The following is a 20,600-nucleotide window of genomic DNA, read 5'->3' as shown; positions in this document are numbered from 1 at the left end:
CCAGGATGTCATAAAAAGGGAACCAAGCGACATTTCAAACTGTGCTAGTGAAAACCCTCAACATCTGAGCTTGTCTTTAAAAAGGAAAATAAAAGGGGAAACATTATCTGAAGGAAGAATGTCTGGGCCCTTACATTTCCGCAGGTGCGTGCTCAGGGCTGAGCATTCGGAAACCTTCCTTGATCATCTTGTAGAATTTAGAATCGACTGGCATTCCAGGGTAGGGGCTGCTTCCTGAGGCACAAACAGTTTGCAAATCAGTGTAACAGTAAGCAAGCAGGACGCTGACAACACCTTAAAGAAGATGCTCTGAGTCTGATCAAGGAGCCTTTGGCAAGGCTCGTTTTACCTAAAGAGAACAGCTCCCACAGAAAAATCCCATAGGACCAGACATCACTTTCAAACGTGTACACACAGTTGAAAATGCTCTCTGGTGCCATCCACTTCACAGGTAGCCGAGCCTGCAATGGAAGCATAACAGAGTCAACAATGTTAATTATGAAGCTCAAAAAAAAACGGAACAGAAAATATTCCTATAAATGTTGCTTCTGCCGAGAGGTGGAGGTGAGAACTTGACGGGCATCTCACGAAGGACTTCCACCCACATAACCTCAGATGACCCCGACTGCCTCTGAAATAGGTGGATCACAGGTACAGCTGCCCCTTGAACAACAAGGGTTTGAACTGCATGGGTCCACTTACACATGAATATTTTTCAATAATAAATGCTACACGGTCTGCGGTGCGTCGAATCCAAGGATGCAGAGGAACCGTGGGTACGGAGGGCTGGCTCTAATTTATACTGAGATTCGCCCCTGCATTGTTCAACTGTATATTACCCCCATTTTCAAGATGGGGACATTGATTCTGTACAGTGTGGTGGATAGGAGCACAGATGTCACACACAGATACATGGGTTCTAACCCTGGCTCCACCACTGGCCTTGTGTAACACAGAGGTTAGTTACCACTGAACGTTGTTTACCCTTTTCCCTTAATAGAAACATGGCCTCCCACGGTAAGGACTGCATGACCCAGCTCCTTCCCAGCTGCGCGCAGCCATGTGGCTCAGTTTTGGCCACTAAGGTATATAAGTGTTGTGTGACAGCTTTAGGAAAACTTCCTTAAAATGAAGCTGGCATGTGCCCTGTGGCCTTTTCCTTCTTGTCTCTTCCTCCATTATCCTGCCTTCTGGATGTGTTGGCTGGCTCTCTCATGGCCATATCATGGACCATGAAGATAAGGGCTCCACCAAGGATGGTAAAAAGAAAAAAAAAAAAAAAAAGAAAGGTGGAGGAATTCGCTCCCCTAGTACATCATGGAACCTCCATACCAGGCCCGGCCTGCTACTCCTATACTTGTTTTACTTTTCTTGGGGTGTTCTGTCATATGCAACCAAAACTATCCCTTACTAATACAGTGGGAAAGTCACTTATGCATCTATAAATTAAGCCTCAGGATATTCTTCTGTAAAGCAAAAATAATACTTCAAATTCCATGAGTTGTCTTGTGGGTTAAATGAGATAATATGGGTACCAGTGCTTAGCTGGGTATTGCTGACTCACTAGTGTCTGAAAAATTGCCCTGTACAAGCAAGCACGTGATAAGAGAGTAGCGGATATGCTGACTATGACTATTCCAAGGTGGTGAGTGGCAGATTCGGGGTTTAAATTCAATGGCCGAACTTCACATCCTGAACTCCTCCCGCTAACCTCGAGCCAAACTTTCTGTGACTATTCCTCTTAGAGACATTTCTGGATTCCTGGATCTTAATTTACCGTAAAAAGGTAAATCAATCCTTCACTTAATCCATTTAGGAATTGAAAACTGGGAAGACAATTTTTTCTGGTCTTAAAGTTAGTTTAGTCAGTAGGAAAAAATAATGCTTTCCAGTATCCCCTCCCAGATTTTGTGCTAAAGCTCTTATAGAGGCCCTTAACCTGAGATTTACAAGGTATCTTGAATTCAGGGGCTTGTGAACTTAGAAGGGAAAAAATTACATTATTGTGTTTACTAACTAAAGTTGAGCATTTCCTTAAATCATGAATGCAGGCAATAAAGCACCAGGTCTTAGCAGTGCCTGTGACTTTGTCACCAACAGTAACATAGGTACCTTCATATTACAGTTTTATATTCATCACTTAGAAATTACAGTAGTTGTTAGACCCACAGTTAGAACATGTTATTCTGTGTAACAAAGAAGCACGTGTAATGAATATCACAGAGGTACTTCTTAATATTTTAATAACTTCATTTCCATTTAACGGCTTTTCTCAGGATCCTATGTATTTTATGCATTTAAAACAGTGTTCTGACAAGGGATCCACAGGTGTCACCAGACTATGATAGGGGCCACAGCACAAAAATGACCAAGAATGCGTGTGAAGAACTTTCAGAGAAACTGACACAACGAGGAGGTCTCAAATGACTATGATGTAAATTTGGGGCCAATAACATGTTGTGTGAGTTTCCCTGCTTTTAATTTTGTCCCATTAGGTCCCCTTACCCAGTAGCCTGGTGAAGAGTGATATCTCTGACTGGTTAGTTGAACTGGCTTAGCTGGAGTCCACAATCTGAAGCCTGGTGGGACCAAACCACCTGACCCACCCTTGTTAATTCCAATTAAGGTCACTAGCCAAGAACGGGCTATTAAGAAGCTGCAGCATAACCACTGTCATGATTATTTAGATTCCAAATAAGACATCTAGCCAGAGTAATAAGTGCCTCATATAAGTATTAGCCACAGTGTGCCTGGCACTATTCTAAACACCCTACTATGTATATTAACTCATTTAATCCTCACAACAACTTTATGAGGCAGGTGACAGTATTATTACCAAAAGGAGAAAAACCAAGGTTCAGAGGTGTTGGGGTAATCCTTGCCAAATATTACACAGCCACTAAATGATAGAACCAGGTTCGAACTCAGCAAGACTGGGTCCAGAACCCAGTAGCCTTTTGTCAATACTCAAAGGCCTGGATAGAGAACCACCTTTCATTCTTCCTTCCAATAGTGTACCAGGACGGAAAGGACTTGGTGTTATTAACACTCGTAGCCTTAGCGAGTTACTAGAAACGCATGCTATCATCATCCTGATGATAGGAATCATCAGGAACGATAGGAATCCAGGAACGTTTCTGCAAAAAAACAAGTCTAATACAGCCCACCCACAGAGATGCCATAGTGATGGAGAAGGAAATATTACATCATCATAAGGCACACAAGAGCTACCTCCAGGAATAGCTCTGGACTATAGGTACGGGCCTGGGAAAACAGATGTAGAATAATATATGTTCAAGACTCTTGGCTTCCCATACTAATGGGATATTCCTCTAGAAATCATAGGCTCTAGTTTCAGCCTCTACTGACCTGTGTCAATCTCAGACAAATATCACTAACATACACTGTGTTTTCAGTTTCTCCAACTTTTAAAATGTGAAGACTTGCATTCTAATGCCAAGGGTTTGTCCTGATGATACCATGAAAATTGGCAATGAAAGCACTTTGAAATAAAATCACTATGTTCCGTAAGCCAATTATTCCTTATGAATGTCTTTAATAAGCTCTCTTGATTGTAAGATTCAACATTCTATATACCTAACTCTGAACATTATGTTAGACTTAACATTATCTTTTTCACATAGCATGTCAATCTCAAAATAAAATTCTCCTGCTGTGACCTTCAGGTCCACATTTGTTTCACTTGAACAAAATCAAGTTCATTGCTATTCTCAGGCTATAATGAAAATTAAGGCTATTTCTGTTTCCTTCACATGCTCCATAATTACACAATTAGAATTAGGATTTCTATTATCTGAATTTTGCTAAAGTACACTTAATTTGACTGCTAAAATGCATGGTACCGCAAAGGTAGGATTTGCATTATGAAAATCATAAAAAGCAATACTTAAGAAAACTTGAAACAAAACTCCTTCACTGGACTGTCAAGAGAGAGTGGGTACTCACGTTTCCTTTGACCACATAATTAGAATCATTCTTGATGTCTCTGGCTAGACCAAAATCACAAATCTTTGTGATTCGACCATGAGTAAGGAGGATATTTCTGGCTGCCAGGTCTCTATGAATACACTATTAGGAGAGTGGGAGACAAAAGAAAACCATTTACATTTATTTTAAACTTTTAAAGAGTGAAAGCTATGTTTAATACTAGAATGCTGCTTATGTCATACAGTGCCAATACTTTTGCTTTACGTTTAAACTATTCAGTGCACCAAAAATAAATATCTAGATTACACTCTGAATGATGTTCAAATTTGTGTTTCACATTGTTAGGACCTTAATTACTATAATCACTTTCAAAACCAAGTTGAATAAATGGCTTCTTTTTTTCCTTAGGACTACTTTCATTCATAGGAAAATACATTATAAATAGTCGCATCATTTTTTTAAACGGAAAACTCATTTTACATGCTTCTCTTTGAATGTCCTTTTAAAGAGTTTCTAAAATGTCTACAACTTCAATTTGATACCTCCTAAGGACAAAGGGAAGAGGCTCTTTATTTCAGCCATCCTATATGCTCTTTTAGTTTGGTAATTGTTTGGAAATGTCACCAATGATACTTAAGGGTAGGTTCTGTAACCTCATTCTATTCTGCGTGTCCCATTTCCTAAGGAATTCCTCTCACCCTTCCAGAGACCATGTTCCTTGTTTTGGTTCCATCATTCTCTTCCCACCCCCAACCTTCTGATCAAATGTTTATTGCTCTCTCTTGATTCCTTACTCCCCTGCACTTTGTAAACCATACGTGCAATATTTGAGATCTAACTTCAAAAAGACCCAAGTATATGCTTCACCGAGCATTGCAACTACATGAGGTACCCCCTCCTTTGGCTGATAAAATAATTATCTCTTTATTTTCTAAGAGCAGCTCCTATATCCTAAAAGCCAAGTTTTAAATGAATTCATTGCATATAAAAAAAATATATTCATAGAAAGCTCATTTAGACAGGCTTGCACTTTAAAGCTTATAAATGAGAACATGAATTCCGAAGAGACAGCAGTTAGAACGTGAAGAAACTGTATTTCCTCTGCTTTTGGTTACCACATTTCAAATGACACTCTGCCTTCTAACTATGGCTCTAAAATGCCCCTTGGGGGCCATGGGGGCAACGAGAGGACTCCTCTGAGAATCACCCCCACTTACATTCTTTGAGGCAAGGAATGCCATGCCCTTTGCCACCTGGTAAGAAAAGCTCAGCAAGTCCTCCAGGTCTAGGGCCAACTCATCATCTTCCATGATGGCAGGAGTCACGTCTCTTTCTATGTATGAACCTGTCAGGAGGAGAAGGGATTTTCCTAGCAATTAAAACCTTCAAGATAAGGAGAGTAAAAGACAGTGACAACAATACCTCCAAGGGCTGGTAATCAAGGAACTGATGTGAACTTGCAGGCAAATCACCTCCCCAGTGTTAAGGACAGGTAGGTACGGAATCACAAAGCTAATATTCCCAATCCTGGGCTAACTTACAAAATCTTCAGGGAAGAAGAACAGTGGATGAATACAAAAGTCTCATATTTTTTATATGCAAAATATGTATGTGATATATTTTGATATGCATGTTATCATATATGCAGTAAGATGCTCAGATACAATAACACACGCCCTGACCCCAAATATCCACTTGCAACCCTTAACTGCCATTGACCACTGGCATTGCCACTGGATCCTACGGCAATGGATCCTAGGCCATTGGATCCTATCCTAAAGGAGAACCGGTCACTACAGGAATGGTGTTAGATTCCACAGTGGTATGAGAAACCCTCTGTCAATGAAGTTGTTTTTATTGCTTGATAGGTACTCACCTATTCTTGCAGATCTCCTTTTGTCTGCCTTGGTTGGCACAACATAAGAAACTCCGGGTTTCATGTCCATGTACTCATTAGTACTATCACCGCTGGGAGAGATGAAACATCCATCAAATCATGATTAAATAAAATGGGAAATGGGGGAGCACACAAGGGCCAGGCTCTATCTCCCCATCCCTTTTTGAACATAAGAGGCTGCTTTTATTTAAAGAAAGCGTTGCCAAGTTTCAATGAGGAAAATCTTGTTCAGTAAGATATGAGTTTTTAATATTCAACATTCGGGTCCAATCCCCAGGAATTAGATGGCCTTTCTTGTGTTCAACTGTAGATGGAACTCAGGTCAGAAATTTCCCATCTCTTGACACCAGGGGTTTAATGAGAAGCAGAGAACCAAAACCATTATCCCACATTACTTCAAACTCTCTAAATTAGCCTCAAGAGAGACAAGATGAAAGAGACAAAGAACCAGAGCTTCCGAGATGTGTTATTAGTGGGGGAAGACAGAGATCGCTAACATACAGCAACTGATGGAAGAAGGTTTAAAAAAACCAAGTTTGGTTCAGATAAACACCAATAATTTGGATGATTTTCTGAACCATCTGGACCTCTTGAATCTGCAACATTTGGCTGGAGAGTCTTCAAGATTTCTAGTACTTCCTGCTTCTGATTAGCATAGAAACACCATGACAACAATCTCCTTCAGAGTGTGCTGGTGGTTCCAATCCCATATGGGATCCCAAAGCACAAAAAACACTAACAGGACTGAACAATTTAGGCCATTACTTCAGAAAGTTAAAAAATATATAGGGGGCCAAGGTTTTAGAAATAAGGCAAAGTGGCTCATTTATTCATATAAAGAGGATGTGCGCTAGAGAAACTAACAAAAGATGGTTTGGTTTATACTGTATTTTACTTCCACTTGTCACTACTCAAAGTTTACAGGATTGAAAAAAGAATTAAAAAGCTTCACCAAGGATTTAAAACTCTAGCCAGAGGTATAGAAAAACACTTTAGGAGGTAACCGCCTATCAACAATATTTACCAAGGTCTCCTTGAGGGCCTGGGATTAAGTTTAGGAGACAAGTCTTGCCTTCTCAAAATGTAGGGGATACAGTAAATAAAAAGGAAAGAGGAAACCCACCCCACAACTGCAGAAATATAAAGTATAAGGGATTGGGCATGATTACTATGATTTCTGTTGGGCAGGGTGAATCTAGGAAATCTTAAATGGCGGATCTTAACAACACTTGGAAAGAAAAGGCAAGACATGGCACAGAATTCTATTCTGGTTGTAAACTACACCAATTCTCCTTAAAGGAACTCGAAGCCCTTGACACATCATTCAAATTCAGAATGGTGTCAAGGATGAAAGAGATGAAAATAAGGCACACAATTTTTTAAAATGTGCTGGAGTAGTTGTGTCTTTTGAGGGCATGAGTTAAGAAAAGAAAGGGTAAGGTATACAGAAATAATTCAGAGGTAGATGGTGAGAAACCTATGTGCAGAGAGCTGTCTGGAGCTCTTTGCCATTCTGTTAAAGGTTTTAAAGGAATTCACTGTGACAACTTGGCAGCCTTTCCCACTTTCCCTATAAACAGTGTCTCACTGTAAAGATGCATATAGTACCCGGCTCAACAGTATAAAGAGAATGACACACAAGAACAGAACGATGATAAGAGAAATAGGTACAGAATTCATTCAATTGAATAGAACTAAAGCTTAGAATTTTTAAGAATTTTTAAGAATCAACAAAAATTTAAGTTCAACACTATTTGAATCTTTAAAAACACTATTTGAACTTTCTAAACCGTTAATCACATTTAAATGATTTAATAATTCTGATTTTGTACCTCAAAGTACCTCAGGTTCACTTTTTTAAAGAATCAACCTTGATTGTAAACCCTCATGACTCCATGAACTGCCTGTCAACAGCTATTTATGTAAATCAGTCTTACCAGGAAGACTCCTTTGAATGGAGAAGGTTTTTATAAAGCGCCGCTTCTGCGTGATCTTCCTGCTTTGAGCAAATAAATGAATCACGCTTTCTTCTCAAAAAATTCAGAAGATCACCATAGCAACAATATTCTGTAATGACCAGGGTGGGCCCTATGAGCATTTAAGAAAAGGTTAGAAAAAGGTGAGATATACAGACCATCCAGCCTCCCATAAAAATACCCAAGGGTGATCATGGCCATTCACACTCAGGTTCAAGGCTAAGCCTACTTAGTACAAGTACAATCCTATCTATTAACACTGCTTAGCAAAAAGACGCAGAGTAACCTTTTTACCTGAATTTCTAAGTGATTAGGGGCCAGGCATGACTGCTGGTTTTAGACAGGAGTTATAGCTTTCACCGTTATATTATTATCAAGCTTCCTATATGAATCCTTTGATTCATTTCTGTTTACAATGGGGGCTTCATGCCTCTTGGTAATGTTATTATGGAAATGATGATGAGCACACAAAAAACTGTGGCATAATAGGAAAACCAACCACCAGAACCACCAGCTGAGACTGGGAGGTGGGGGAAACCCTGAAATGACAAGGCATCACCTGTGTTCCAGGACCTATCTGTCGAACTTTTTTTTTTTTTTCTTTTGGTGCTGTGAACGCCTAAAAAACTGTAGCCCTGAAGTTAACAGGCAACTAATTAACTCGGGCAGAAATCTCTCAGGAACAATTCGTGGTGTGGTGAAGCAACATTTATGGGAGCTGTTTTAAGAAATTATATAAACCTGTCAACTTGACAGTGGATCTCTCCAGACCTTGAGGAATGGCTCATTTTACACATCTTTGTTCCTTTTGACCAAAATGCCTCTGGCAACATCACAGAAAGCCTTGATGAGAGGACTAATGACTGCTTCCGAATTGGAAATTTCTTTTTTATAGAAGTGAAGTGTTTGCTCATTTGGTGTATATTTGAGGGCTGGAAGGCTTAGAGGCCTATTTTTAATGATGGTATGTACATGAACATTAACACTTTAGTGGCTAAATGTCATCCAGCAAAATATAAAAGCTCACAAGGTAAAAGAAAAGCTTTCTGGAGGAGATGAGACATTCTCGAGATATTCAAGAGGTCAATGTCAGTGATACATACACGACTGTAACTAGGGTATGTCCTGGGCTGTTCCGCCCCATGATGATAAAACCTGAAATATACATCCTTAAGAACAATAGCTTGGGTGGTGAGGTGCAGGAATCCAGCAAGAGGTTAGCTGCCTGGGTCAAAATCTTGCACGGAGCTTATAATCAAGCATTGTCAAAAATCATATCAGAATCTCCCATCTTTTGATAATTTGACCCATAACAAGAGTCAGGTTGGGGCTTCCCTGGTGGCGCAGTGGTTGAGAATCTGCCTGCTAATGCAGGGGACACGGGTTCGAGCCCTGGTCTGGGAAGATCCCACATGCCGCGGAGCAACTAGGCCCGTGAGACACAACTACTGAGCCTGCGCGTCTGGAGCCTGTGCTCCGCAACAAGAGAGGCCGCGATAGTGAGCGGTCCGCGCACTGCGATGAAGAGTGGCCCCCGCTTGCCACAACTAGAGAAAGCCCTCGCACAGAAACGAAGACCCAACACAGCCAAAAATAAATAAATTAATTAAAAAAAAAAAAAAAAAAAAAAGGCAGGTTGGCCATGGCCTTACCTCCAATGGTGCACGCTCCAAGAAGATTCACAATATTCACGTGATTACCGAGGTAGCTTAAGACTTTGAGTTCAGACATTAGGGCTTCTCGTTCCGTTAAATGGGCACTTGCTAAAATTAGAAATATCTTATTTTAGCAAAAAACAAATCTGAGGGGGGGGGGCTTGGGATGAACTGGGAGATTGGGATGAACACATATACAGTAATATGTATAAAATAGATAACTAATGAGAACCTGCTGTATAGCACAGGGAATTCTACTTCTCTTCGCTGTACAGTAGAAACTAATGCAACATTGTAAAACAACTATATCCCCCCCCAAAAAAACCAAAAAACTAAGCCAAAAAAAGACAAATGTGGGACACTGACGGTTAGCACGCACAGTAGCCTGCAGGAACTTACGTTTGAGCATCTTCACAGCAACAGTCATGGCCGCATCTGACTTAATTAGGCCGTATGCAGTGGCCTCAACAACTTTCCCGAAGGCGCCGGCACCCAAGGTTTTCCCTATAGAAAGGAAGACAAGGAAGTAAGTGGCAATGGTGTGGTGGGACTGAAGGACTATTTGTGTCATTTCAAAACCAATAAAGGATCTGGGACAAATTTGTCTAGATACACTTCCTTAAAGTGTGCTTGATGCCAAATCTGTCAAAGGTGGTGAAATCTCACAAAAAACACTTACTGCTTCAGGTGAAATAAAACAAAGGAAGCTACCGGGGTTCCTTAAAGTCACTGTTACGTGTACACAAAAAGGTTACGTGGAAAGCCCCTGTTGCATACTGACCAAAACTCAGCCTGTTTCTGGGAAACTCCCATTTGTGATCATAAGGAAGTTGCGTTGGGTCTATGTAAACATAATTGTTTCCATTTATCTCCTCAACCACCTTCCACTGTACTTCATACATGGGTTTCTGGTGGAGGGAGAAAGGGAAAGAGGCATCATCTTTTAATGGTTAATGGTTCAGCCATTACAGCGTTCAAGGCAGAGAACAAATAAATGGTTACCTGCAAATATTTGTATGTAAGAATCATCACGATGATACACATCATACCAGCTGCGATCACAAAACCAATCAGCAAAGGCGTGAACAGGGTATGGGCATGGATTTGTTCTAAAATGAAGGAGGAACGTGGAATCACAACCTGTTAGTGGGGTCGGATCTTCACCACGACCACCTTGCCCCCAACTCACCCACCTCCCACCTTACTGCCCATCACGGCAGAAGTCAAACCAGTTGCATCTGAGCTCCTTGCCTTGATTATTATCTTATTCTTGTTATTCAAAGGAATCTTTTAAAATAACAGCTTTAAACCAGACGACTGTGGAAAAGAGGTTGCAATTTCCATAGCACAAGAATAATGTTACACTGTTTGTCAGTGAAATGCAACATCTCAATGAACTTTGCACTTTAAATTCCTGCCTTGAACTTTAAGGTGTTTCCTGTTTGGATATTTTATAGTTTCTTCTTTATGTCTTCCTGATTTTCCAAATTTTCTACATTGCACATTGAGTTTCTTTCACAACCGACAAAAAACACTTTTAAAGTGTTTTCATTGCACTACCTGAAAAAAAACCTATGATGAAGAACAATGTAAGATTCTTCCCCTCGTTACTCAAAAACTGAACAAACACCACTTTCTGGCACTCATCTTTGCCAACTCAAGAAACAAAAACAGAGCCCTAACAATGTAGGTGTCTAGTTCCTTTGTCTTTGACTTCATACCAATTCATCAATTCGTCCACATGGATCATTCAACTTATGTTAGGAGAGCTAGTCACTCATGAATCAAATTTTAAAGATGGTAAAGAAATAGCTCACTAACATGATTTCATAAAAGGTAATGTTAACTTTCTGATATGGTGTCTGGCAATCTGTTAAAATAACTGATTTTAAGTCACAACTTAAATAATTTTTAATTGAATTTAAATCTTTAAATTGTCTTAATTCTGTTTCTGTTTGGATATAAAGTAAGTCTACTTCTCCTATTTTCTTTCTCTACCCCTTTCTAATGGAAACCGTTGGAAATACACAATTTTATATAGATACATATGCACACACATACATACGTGCACACACGCATAAAATACATATAGTACATGGTTACTGCACACATTTTATTAACAAACTAGCACAGAATGAAACTGAGTAAGTTTGATGACAATCAAATGTGCAATGTGACTATTACCAGAAATGACATGGCCAGTGATGGAATGGACTTAAAATCATGATTGACATGGCAGGCAGAGCCTAAACATCCCCTTAAATTGGATTAAAAAGAAATATACCTTTGCTGTTACCTTTAAATGCAAAGTTAAAATAGGCAGAACTCTTGCCCACATCGTTGTAAGCCCTGCACTCCACCGTGCCATTGTGCTTAAAGGCGCTGTCATCAATGGAGCTGTAAACCACTACTTTTCCAAACGGTGACACAGATGAGTTTTGGATCTGCACATCCACTGGCCCAACGGGGACAGAACATCTAGTGGGAAAAAAACAGCAGTGCAGACTTACTCTAGGAAAAAGAATCAATCGGTCAAACACATTGGATGTGGCATACTTTTAAAACTAAGTCAGAGGTTTGTAATCAGACATTTCCTTTTACAACTGAAGAGTGTGATGACGGATGAGCACGCCTGTGGCACCGTGAGCAAGAAAAGCGCTTGGAAAAGAAGAAAGAGGTTTCAGAGTGAGAAGTGGGTTCGAAATCTGGACTCAAACACCTATTCTGCTGACTTCCGACTAGTACTTAAACTCTCCAAGACTCAGTTCCTACAGCTGTAAACTTGGGGTGGTAATACCCATCTTGGAGGGTTATTGAAAGGATCAGAGATGAATTCAATAAGACGGTTGGTTCATATCCTGGCACACAGTAGCCTTTTATAAATAAATGGTGAAAGAACGTATGAAGGATTGAAAAGGAAGAGCGTGGAGGAGGAAAGCGGTCAAGTCTATGAGGATGAAGACAGGGTCAGCCGCCAAACACCAGAAGTGAGGACCCTACCGGCTCGAGGTTCCATGGAGGGAGATGGAGATCGTGCCGCTGGGCTGGACTCCAGGTGGCAAAGACTCAGATGACCCTATTTTAAATTACCCTCCCCATATGCCTAGCAATTTTCTATTCCCTTACCTTGCTCTTTACTTTCCCCCTTAGCACTTAACACCTGCACATGGTAGTTATTTATTTCATCTTCTGTCCATCTCTGCCCATTAGAATATAAACTCACAAATGGGACTCAGGTGTTTCGTTCACTAGACCCATGTCTGGCCTAGAGGTGGCACTCCATAAATATTTGCTCAACAGATGTCTAAAACTACTGTGGTTGCCTCCCCTGTGGGCATACTTTCCAGGGGTCTTGAACCCCCTATTACTCCCCAAAGAAAACACTCCACTAAAACTCAGCTGAGAACAACAATCCTATGTAACCTCTTCCAACTTGGTGTTGATAAAAAAGGTCTATTCTGTGAAAAACGAAATTTCTATTATTACCCTGACTATTCGATTGTGACGTTACACTGGCCTGAGTGTAAAATAGCATTTGATGGATAAAAACAGCAATGCTGACCCCATTTTCATCTTCAGGTAATGTGAAAGGACAATTTAAGGTTTAAGTGTGGATTGTGAGGGAGAGGAAGTACAATGCCAGATGTGCTCTGCTCAGGGCCTGGGCACCTCAATCAAGGAGAAAACCTTTTTAAAACACATAGCTCCCAAACACCGTATGTATGTGGTAATTGTGCGATCATTACTTTTTGGTAACTTGGCAATTAACTTCCGAGGTAATTTTTTTCATGATAACTACAGCCACATTTCCCACACATATTACCTCCTGTGTATAGATTGGAAATCTAATTACTCTGTCCTGGAAAATTGCTTTATCTACCTGCAGGGTGGAAATTGCATGATAAATCCAAGAAGATAACCACCAAAATAGAGAAGTCATTCGGTAATCATGTTTTAGCAAACAAAATTCAGGTCTATCAAGAAAACCATAGCAATTATGTCCTTTAAAAAGCCACATGGACAGAAAAAAATTAATCAAAACAAAGTTTGGTTTTTTTAAAATCTGAAAACATATTTGAAATTCAAGTGAATTGCAGTCCTTTCCTTATGCATGTTAAGTAGTACCCAAAATAATCATCTCACCTCTGCTCGGTTCCTGGACAAAAATACCAATCGATGGTGGGCTCTGGGAATCCTGCTGCTACACACTGCAGCATGCCATTCATAAGCCTGTCACGAGTCAGGATTTCTGGCTTTGCTGCAGGAAGAGAGAAGTGGCCTTACGTCAGACTGCTGGAAAACCTCAACAAGGCTCACTCCACTCTTTCTGAATCCTCAAAAACTTTTTCGAGGCCGAAGGGGACCCTGAGGAACATGTTGTTCAAAGGGGAGAATCTGAACCAGTGAGTGGAAGGCACAGGGAAGGCAGGTGTGAGGGTCTGACCAAGAAAGGCTTTCCTGGTTAGAGCTGCCCAGCCCCCGTGTGGACTGTCCATCCTGCGGATGCCGGGGTCTCCGAGATCTCCCTGTCCCGGGGATGGCTGAGGTCGCAGGACCACTGGGCAGGGTTTCTGTTTCCAGTGAGGGGGAACCTGAAAGACGGCTTCTAATCAGGATTCCAGGATTCCCAACTATCTTAAAGGTGGAAATCTGGTTTAAAGGTTTCCTGCCATCAGGATTTCAAATTATTGAAACTTTCATAGGAATTTCAAGTTATTGCAGGAACTAGCATAGAAGAAATTAGGAGGAGCTACAGGAAAAGAGAAGTACCCCCCCCCTCAGAAATTTCCCCTTTTTTTTGGGCGGGGGTGTGGAAGGGGTGGTGCAGATAAGGAGCTGAATCACCCTTTTACAGAGAAGCCAAAACATAAGACGGGCTTTTAACTTCAAACTTTTATTTCAAATACAAAACAGGAACAGAAAATGAGAAGAGGAAACCAGCTCAAGAGTTTTATTTATACATATGTCTAAACCTGAGTATAATCACTGAAAAAGTAAACTGTATCAGCAGGAATGCTCTAATTTGACATTTCTGTGTAACTATAATTATCAACTGATGTTCAATCAAGGGTGCCCTAAAGCACTGCAAATTCTTGAGATTATTTCTAAAGTGAACAGAAGATGAATTTACATACAGTTGTTCTACTGGTAATATATCTGAAGGATTCTAACCCTTTGAGAATGAGTAAGCTCCACCGTAAGCACCTGACGGGCAGGGATGGTGATGTGCTCATCCTGCATCCCTGGTACAGCATCGCATGTGCCGATGCCAAGCATGAGCACAGAGCTACAGGCGGCCGCGTGCGGCAGACAGACCTGAACCCCAGCTCCGACACTTAGAGGTTCTCTGCCTTCCACCAAGTCTCCTCGGGTGTCCAATGGGAATAACAAGAGTACCTATTTCATAGGGATGCTGTGACAACTAAATGAGATGGCGCACACAAAGAACCAAGAATGATTCACAGAGACGAAACAATAAATGTATTAATTACTAATTTATTAGTTATTCATTTATTCAGTTATTCTTTTCTGTTCAGAGTACCCACCCTCCTTGGTTAATCAAGTTTGCTACCAATTAGGTTAACTGTATTTGCCACTCTAAATATTCTCTTCAATATCTAAAAACTGCTTCAAGATAGCATAACATGTGTGTGTTTTAACCCGATGCATTGGGAATTTGACATTGATTATGTTGCAACTGATAGGAAAAATATACGTGGTCAGAGGAAAAGACTGACAGATCAGAAGCTTACTTCCTCGAAGGAAGGAAATAAGCTGAGAAATGACATCTTTGTAGAACAACCTCTCAGCACCTCACCTCCTTGCAGGCAAATGGCCTGGCAGGGATCAGAGTGTCTGCATGCATGGCACACCCACCTGTCATTCAACCTGGCCCTGCTGATGCGCAGGCCATTTGGCTAATATACACAAAAGAGCAACACTCCAAAAGCAGTCTCAAGGTAGGGGCATCCTTGAGAGTTTGGATCCACTGCCAGCTTTCACAAATAGAGCAAGAAGACAAGCCATCGTCTTGCGAAAGCATCCATCTGGCAAGTTTCATTTAATTATCATGGGCAACTGTGTGATCGGGCTGAAAAGTAGGACGTAACACAGAAAGCAGTGGAACTTTAGGAGAATGCTATTTGCTGAAGACTGCAGGCACCATACAGCAGGTCTCTCTGGACTCAATTCAAGTGTCATCTTCTTTTCCAAGCCATCCTCAACTCTCCAAAGCCAAGTTGGATAGTCTCGCCTCCCTACACCTGAAGCCCTTTAGAGCACCTGACGCGTTTACACAACATCCTGGTGTGCCTCCTCCGTCAGACTGTATGTTCTCAAGGGCAAGGACCACGTCTCACTGACTGTACCTCTGACTTCTAGCAGAGTCTGACCTATGGCAGACATACAGTAAGAGCTGTTGAATGATTAAGTCCCCCCAGAAGAACAAGCCCCTCATATTCCAAAGGAATTCAATTAGAGTCACAAAAAGGGACCTGGAAGAACAGCCTAATGGTGATTTTCCTGTGTAGGGGCAGGATTTACACTATTTTTGCAATAGTGGGCCATGACATAAGAAATCCACACATATCCCTGGCTGTGTGACTTTTTTTTGCATACTGAGATTAATGATGAGAGGGGAAGGTCTACACATAGACAGTAAAGATAACTGGATAGGACTCAAATGGGAATCAAGTTCATAAGACAGATCTCCTCATACCAACCTTCCTTTTGTCATTCAGTCTTCCTAACGCTACATGATGGACTTTTAGTGGAATTAAATATTACTCAGCATGGGGGAAAGGGCTGAAAGGATGCCTCATGATGTTCACAGTGGTTATCTCTGAGTAGCAGGGTTATGGATAGTTTCTATTTCATTCTTAGTTTCTAATTTTTTTTCTTTTTTACAGTGAACACATAGCTAATAACAAACCTATAAGACATTTTTTAATTAAAAAAATTGGAACAGCTGAAAATTACATAATCAATTGCATTTAGCTTTGGTTACAAGTGCTCTAAGATCCAAGCCTTCCAGCATGACACCTGGTAGCAGTTATACAACGGCCAGAGCTGGCAAAAGGTACGGTCTGGCTGACCTACTTGTTCCTGTGTGCTGGTTAATTAGGCAGATTTTTAAGCTACTATCCCAACCTAACCTAAGGCTAATAGAGCAGCTTTTGTCCTGTTGGACCTTAGGCTGGCAAACCAAGCTCAGAGGGCTCCTCAAACTTCACTGTGCATTTGAAGCATGAGGAGATGAGGTTAAAATGCACATTCCCGGGCCCCACCTCCAGAGATTTAATACGTTGAGCATCTGACCCAGCAAAGGGCTTTTTTAGAGAATCTTCAAGGGACCCTATCAGGGCCGGGACTAGAGTGAGGCAAGAAAAGCACCTAAGGCGAGGAATTTAAGAAGGTTCTCACCCTCTAGGTCTTGCAAATACAAGTTGGCACCCTGAGTGAGCACCTCCTTAAATTTGGCAACCTAGGCATCTCTCCTGCCTCATCCTAATTCCAGCCTTGTCCCTAATGTTGGGGACAAGAGACCTCATTCTGAAAAGGCTAAATTACATGAGTACAGTTTGGGCTGTACATGGCAAGTTGCCCTACAAAAAATGTTTAATGCATAAAGAATGAGCTAGGTATAATTCTGATTCCTAAAAATGAAAATCTGGGCTCATCTGCATTTTGTAAGTGCCTCAACGCACCGTCTAAGGCATTAAACATACATTTTGCTTTTAAAGACACATAACTCCCTGCAATTCTCCAGGTTAAATCTGAGCTGTGTTTTCTTAGATATTCTGCAATCAGCAGTATACCAAATGACACATTCCTTAATTCCTCCCAAGTTGGAGGTTTAGATAAGCCTAAGAGGTGTATAAGCTATGTATTTCCCGTGGAGATAAAAATTAGCCTTGTCTCCTTTCAAAGCATTGTGGACCTCAGTCATCTGGCGTCTCCGACAACACTGATCAGCTCGTAGGCAGATTTCAGAGTGCTTATAACTCTTCTGAGAATTTACTGCTCACACAATTAAAAATCCCAACCATTTGCTGACTTACCCCACAGATATGTGATCTTACAAAATATTCCTTTTCACCAACATCATGTCCATACGGAAGGCAAGAACAAATCGAATTTTAAAGAACACAGCACAGATAACAAGAGCTGGGGTGGGGGGGTGGGAAGCACTGAGTATAGTTCTTGGCTCAACTTAACTACCTCCACCAACTCCTGCTACAAATGCGCATCTGCCCACACTCTCTAATCAGCAAAGAACACAGACTTAAGTGTCCATACAACAAAAGACAAAATGAAGAGGAATCTTACGGTTGAGTATGTTTTTACAATTGTAGGTCCCATGATATTTAATGGCAATACAGCAATGCTTGGTAGCAATTTGTCACTATCCTGGTTTGGCTCTGAGTCAAATCTACATTCCTGCCATAATATCGTTATAATAAAGGAATTTAAATCAACTAAAATAGAAGTATTAAAAAACTCAGGTTAACTTTTACTTATAAAAGGAATATCATACTTTTTTAATACTTAAACAAAAAAATCCCCAGAACAGATATTTTGAAAATACATTTTGGATACAAACTATTATATATAAAATGGATAAACAACAAGGTCCTATAAGGGAACTATATTCAATATCCTGTAATAAACCATAATGGAAAAGAATACGAAAAAGAATATACGTACTATATATGTATGCACAACTCAATCACTTTGCTGTACACCAGAAACACAACATAGTAAATCAATTATACTTCAATAAAAAAAAAAAATTAAAGAAAATACATTTTGTTTTATACATTCTTAAAGATATCCAGCAACTGGCGTATGGGTACTTTAATAGAAATTTGTTTAACAAATGAAACAAAACTTCAACTATAGTGTCCTACATCCAGTTCTGTTTAGCAGAGTGTCTATCATTTAAAAAAAAAAAAAATCATTCTCCTACTGAAGTGATGTCCTAAATGAAAGGTATGCAAACTTTTAATGTAAAAGGTGAAACAGTAAATATTTTACATTTTAGAGGCCATAGGTCTCTGACAAATACTCGATTCTGCCACAAACATAGCCATAGACATGTAAGCAAACGTGCAAGGCTGTGTTCCAATAAGATTTTATTCACGCACACTGAAATTTGACTTTTATTTTCACATCTCACAAATCTTCTGGGGTTTTTTTTTCCAACCATTCCTACCACCCACCCGCCACCTCAAAGAAAGAAAGAAAGAAATTCTCAGCTTATGGGCCATTCAAAAACAGGATACTTGTCAAATCTGGCCAGAGGGCTATAGTTTGCCAATCCTTATTCTAAACAGCCATCAAAAAAGATCTCCTTATCCTGAAAGTTAGCTTTAAAAAAAATGATGAAACTACTTGGAAAAAGCCTTCCTCAGCCAGAATCACTGCGCCCAATTTACAGGAGCACCATCACTGGGTGACCTAGACAGGGAGGGGGGATGTGTACACATATCACAATGCAACCCTCCCTGCTGCCAAGGAGTGCAGGCATGTGATAAAGTGCTATTTTTCTACTTTGTATGAGTAGTGAATTCAATTTGCCACATAATTCAGAAGTGGAAGAGAAGGGTTACTGACACAATGCCCATGGAAAGATTATGTACCTATTCTTGGATTAATTTAAATTTCCACTACATTATAGATGACGCTGTATACATTTGTAACTGAAGGGGGCTAATTTGATGTAAGAACACATGTGGCTCAACTGGGAAGGAAATTTCCATAGAGCAGCAGTTCCACTAATATGAAAGGGACTATTATTTTTACAAAAGTATATCCCAAGTCCGGGGTCAATTCTAGCTGAAGCTTACATGGTTCCAAACCTAAACCTCTTCTCCTGCTTTTCCACCATAAACATGAAATAATGGCCAGACCACACCAAAAAAGGGCCTAACGATCTAGATGGGTTACCCTGTCCTCCAACTGGTTCAGCGTTTCAACAGATCTCCAAATTACCAACAGACCCCACCAGACCAACTTTCTAATGAGACATGAAAGAAAAATGATACCAACACATTTCCTAAATTTTGTCAAAATACAAGAGAATCAAACTCTAAAGTAGGTTGCCATGATATTCCTTTTTTCTTCCAATTTAAATGTCTATAGCAATTCTTGCATCCACAGAGATCCTCTTCATAAGGAGAAGGAGATATTAAAGTGTCACATCAAAAACAACACTCATAACTCCCAAGCAATTTAAGAACAAAAACTCATTTCAAGTTCAGGGAAAGAAAATAAAAACAGACTTCAGATGCTGTCAAGTATCTCAAATTACCTATAAAAAAATTAATGTAGAAAGATAAGAAACTATTTTTACATAGATTAACTACTAAGAAGATCTGAAAATTATTCCTTAATTTGGAACTGTCCTGCAAGCCAGCACAGTGTATCTTCCGTGACATATGTTCGAGTCATAGGAGCACGAAAGATGACAGATGATAACCTTATCAACTTCCAGGCACTTAGCTGAGGTCGCTCATTTGAGATTAAACAAGATAATTATAAACTTTAAATAACCATTTGGTTGGTTTCTTTAAAAACTCAGTCACATCATTTCAGAGTCCCACCCTCACACACCACAATGTCTCAAAATGGTATCAGATACGGGTTAAAGAAATTATGAAATAGCCATGCAATGAGATTACCAAAGCAATACTGTAGAAGAACTATTATGGCATGGAAGGTTGCTTACAATGCATTCACTGCTCAGCACCAAAACACGCAAGGTTAGCAAAAGAACCTCATTCTTGTTCCCCCCGCCCCGCAAAAAACAAAAAAGGTTTTAAAAATGGTCTGTAAAGATATATATAAGAGATATATTAGCACTGGTAATCCATAACATGTAAATAAACTTTAAAAGGTACAATTAAAACTTGTTTGATTCTTATTTTTGCCTATTTGTATTTTCAAGTTATCCTATCCTTCATATAACATTTTTATAATAAGAAAAAATTGTTTTAATCTAAAAACACATGTATACAAATGTTTGCACAAACCAGGCTACATTCTGGTTACTGTGGTAGCCTTACAGCAAACTCTCAAAAGCAAGTAAATAAATCAGAGAAAGGAGGTCTATTTAGCACTAGC

General features: G+C 40.1%; 1 protein-coding gene across 1 annotated transcript in view; it reads right to left on the bottom strand.

Annotated features, from left to right (window-relative positions):
* Positions 1-20,600, bottom strand: part of KIT (KIT proto-oncogene, receptor tyrosine kinase) — an 84,364-nt gene that overhangs the window by 3,663 nt on the left and 60,101 nt on the right. Inside the window, exons 8-19 of the mRNA XM_061192308.1 lie at positions 13,620-13,734; positions 11,761-11,954; positions 10,479-10,585; positions 10,258-10,384; positions 9,876-9,980; positions 9,474-9,584; positions 7,783-7,933; positions 5,825-5,916; positions 5,166-5,293; positions 3,967-4,089; positions 350-461; positions 135-234 (exon numbers count right to left, since the gene is read on the bottom strand). Of these exons, the coding sequence (XP_061048291.1) occupies positions 135-234; positions 350-461; positions 3,967-4,089; positions 5,166-5,293; positions 5,825-5,916; positions 7,783-7,933; positions 9,474-9,584; positions 9,876-9,980; positions 10,258-10,384; positions 10,479-10,585; positions 11,761-11,954; positions 13,620-13,734 (1,465 nt within the window). The remainder of the gene's footprint in view (positions 1-134; positions 235-349; positions 462-3,966; positions 4,090-5,165; positions 5,294-5,824; positions 5,917-7,782; positions 7,934-9,473; positions 9,585-9,875; positions 9,981-10,257; positions 10,385-10,478; positions 10,586-11,760; positions 11,955-13,619; positions 13,735-20,600) is intronic.

This window comes from Eubalaena glacialis, chromosome 5 (genome assembly GCF_028564815.1).
Source record: "Eubalaena glacialis isolate mEubGla1 chromosome 5, mEubGla1.1.hap2.+ XY, whole genome shotgun sequence".
In the NCBI taxonomy this organism is placed as follows: domain Eukaryota; kingdom Metazoa; phylum Chordata; class Mammalia; order Artiodactyla; family Balaenidae; genus Eubalaena; species Eubalaena glacialis.
The sequence above is the reverse complement of the archived record's forward strand: the minus strand, read 5'-3'. Positions and strand labels throughout refer to the sequence as shown.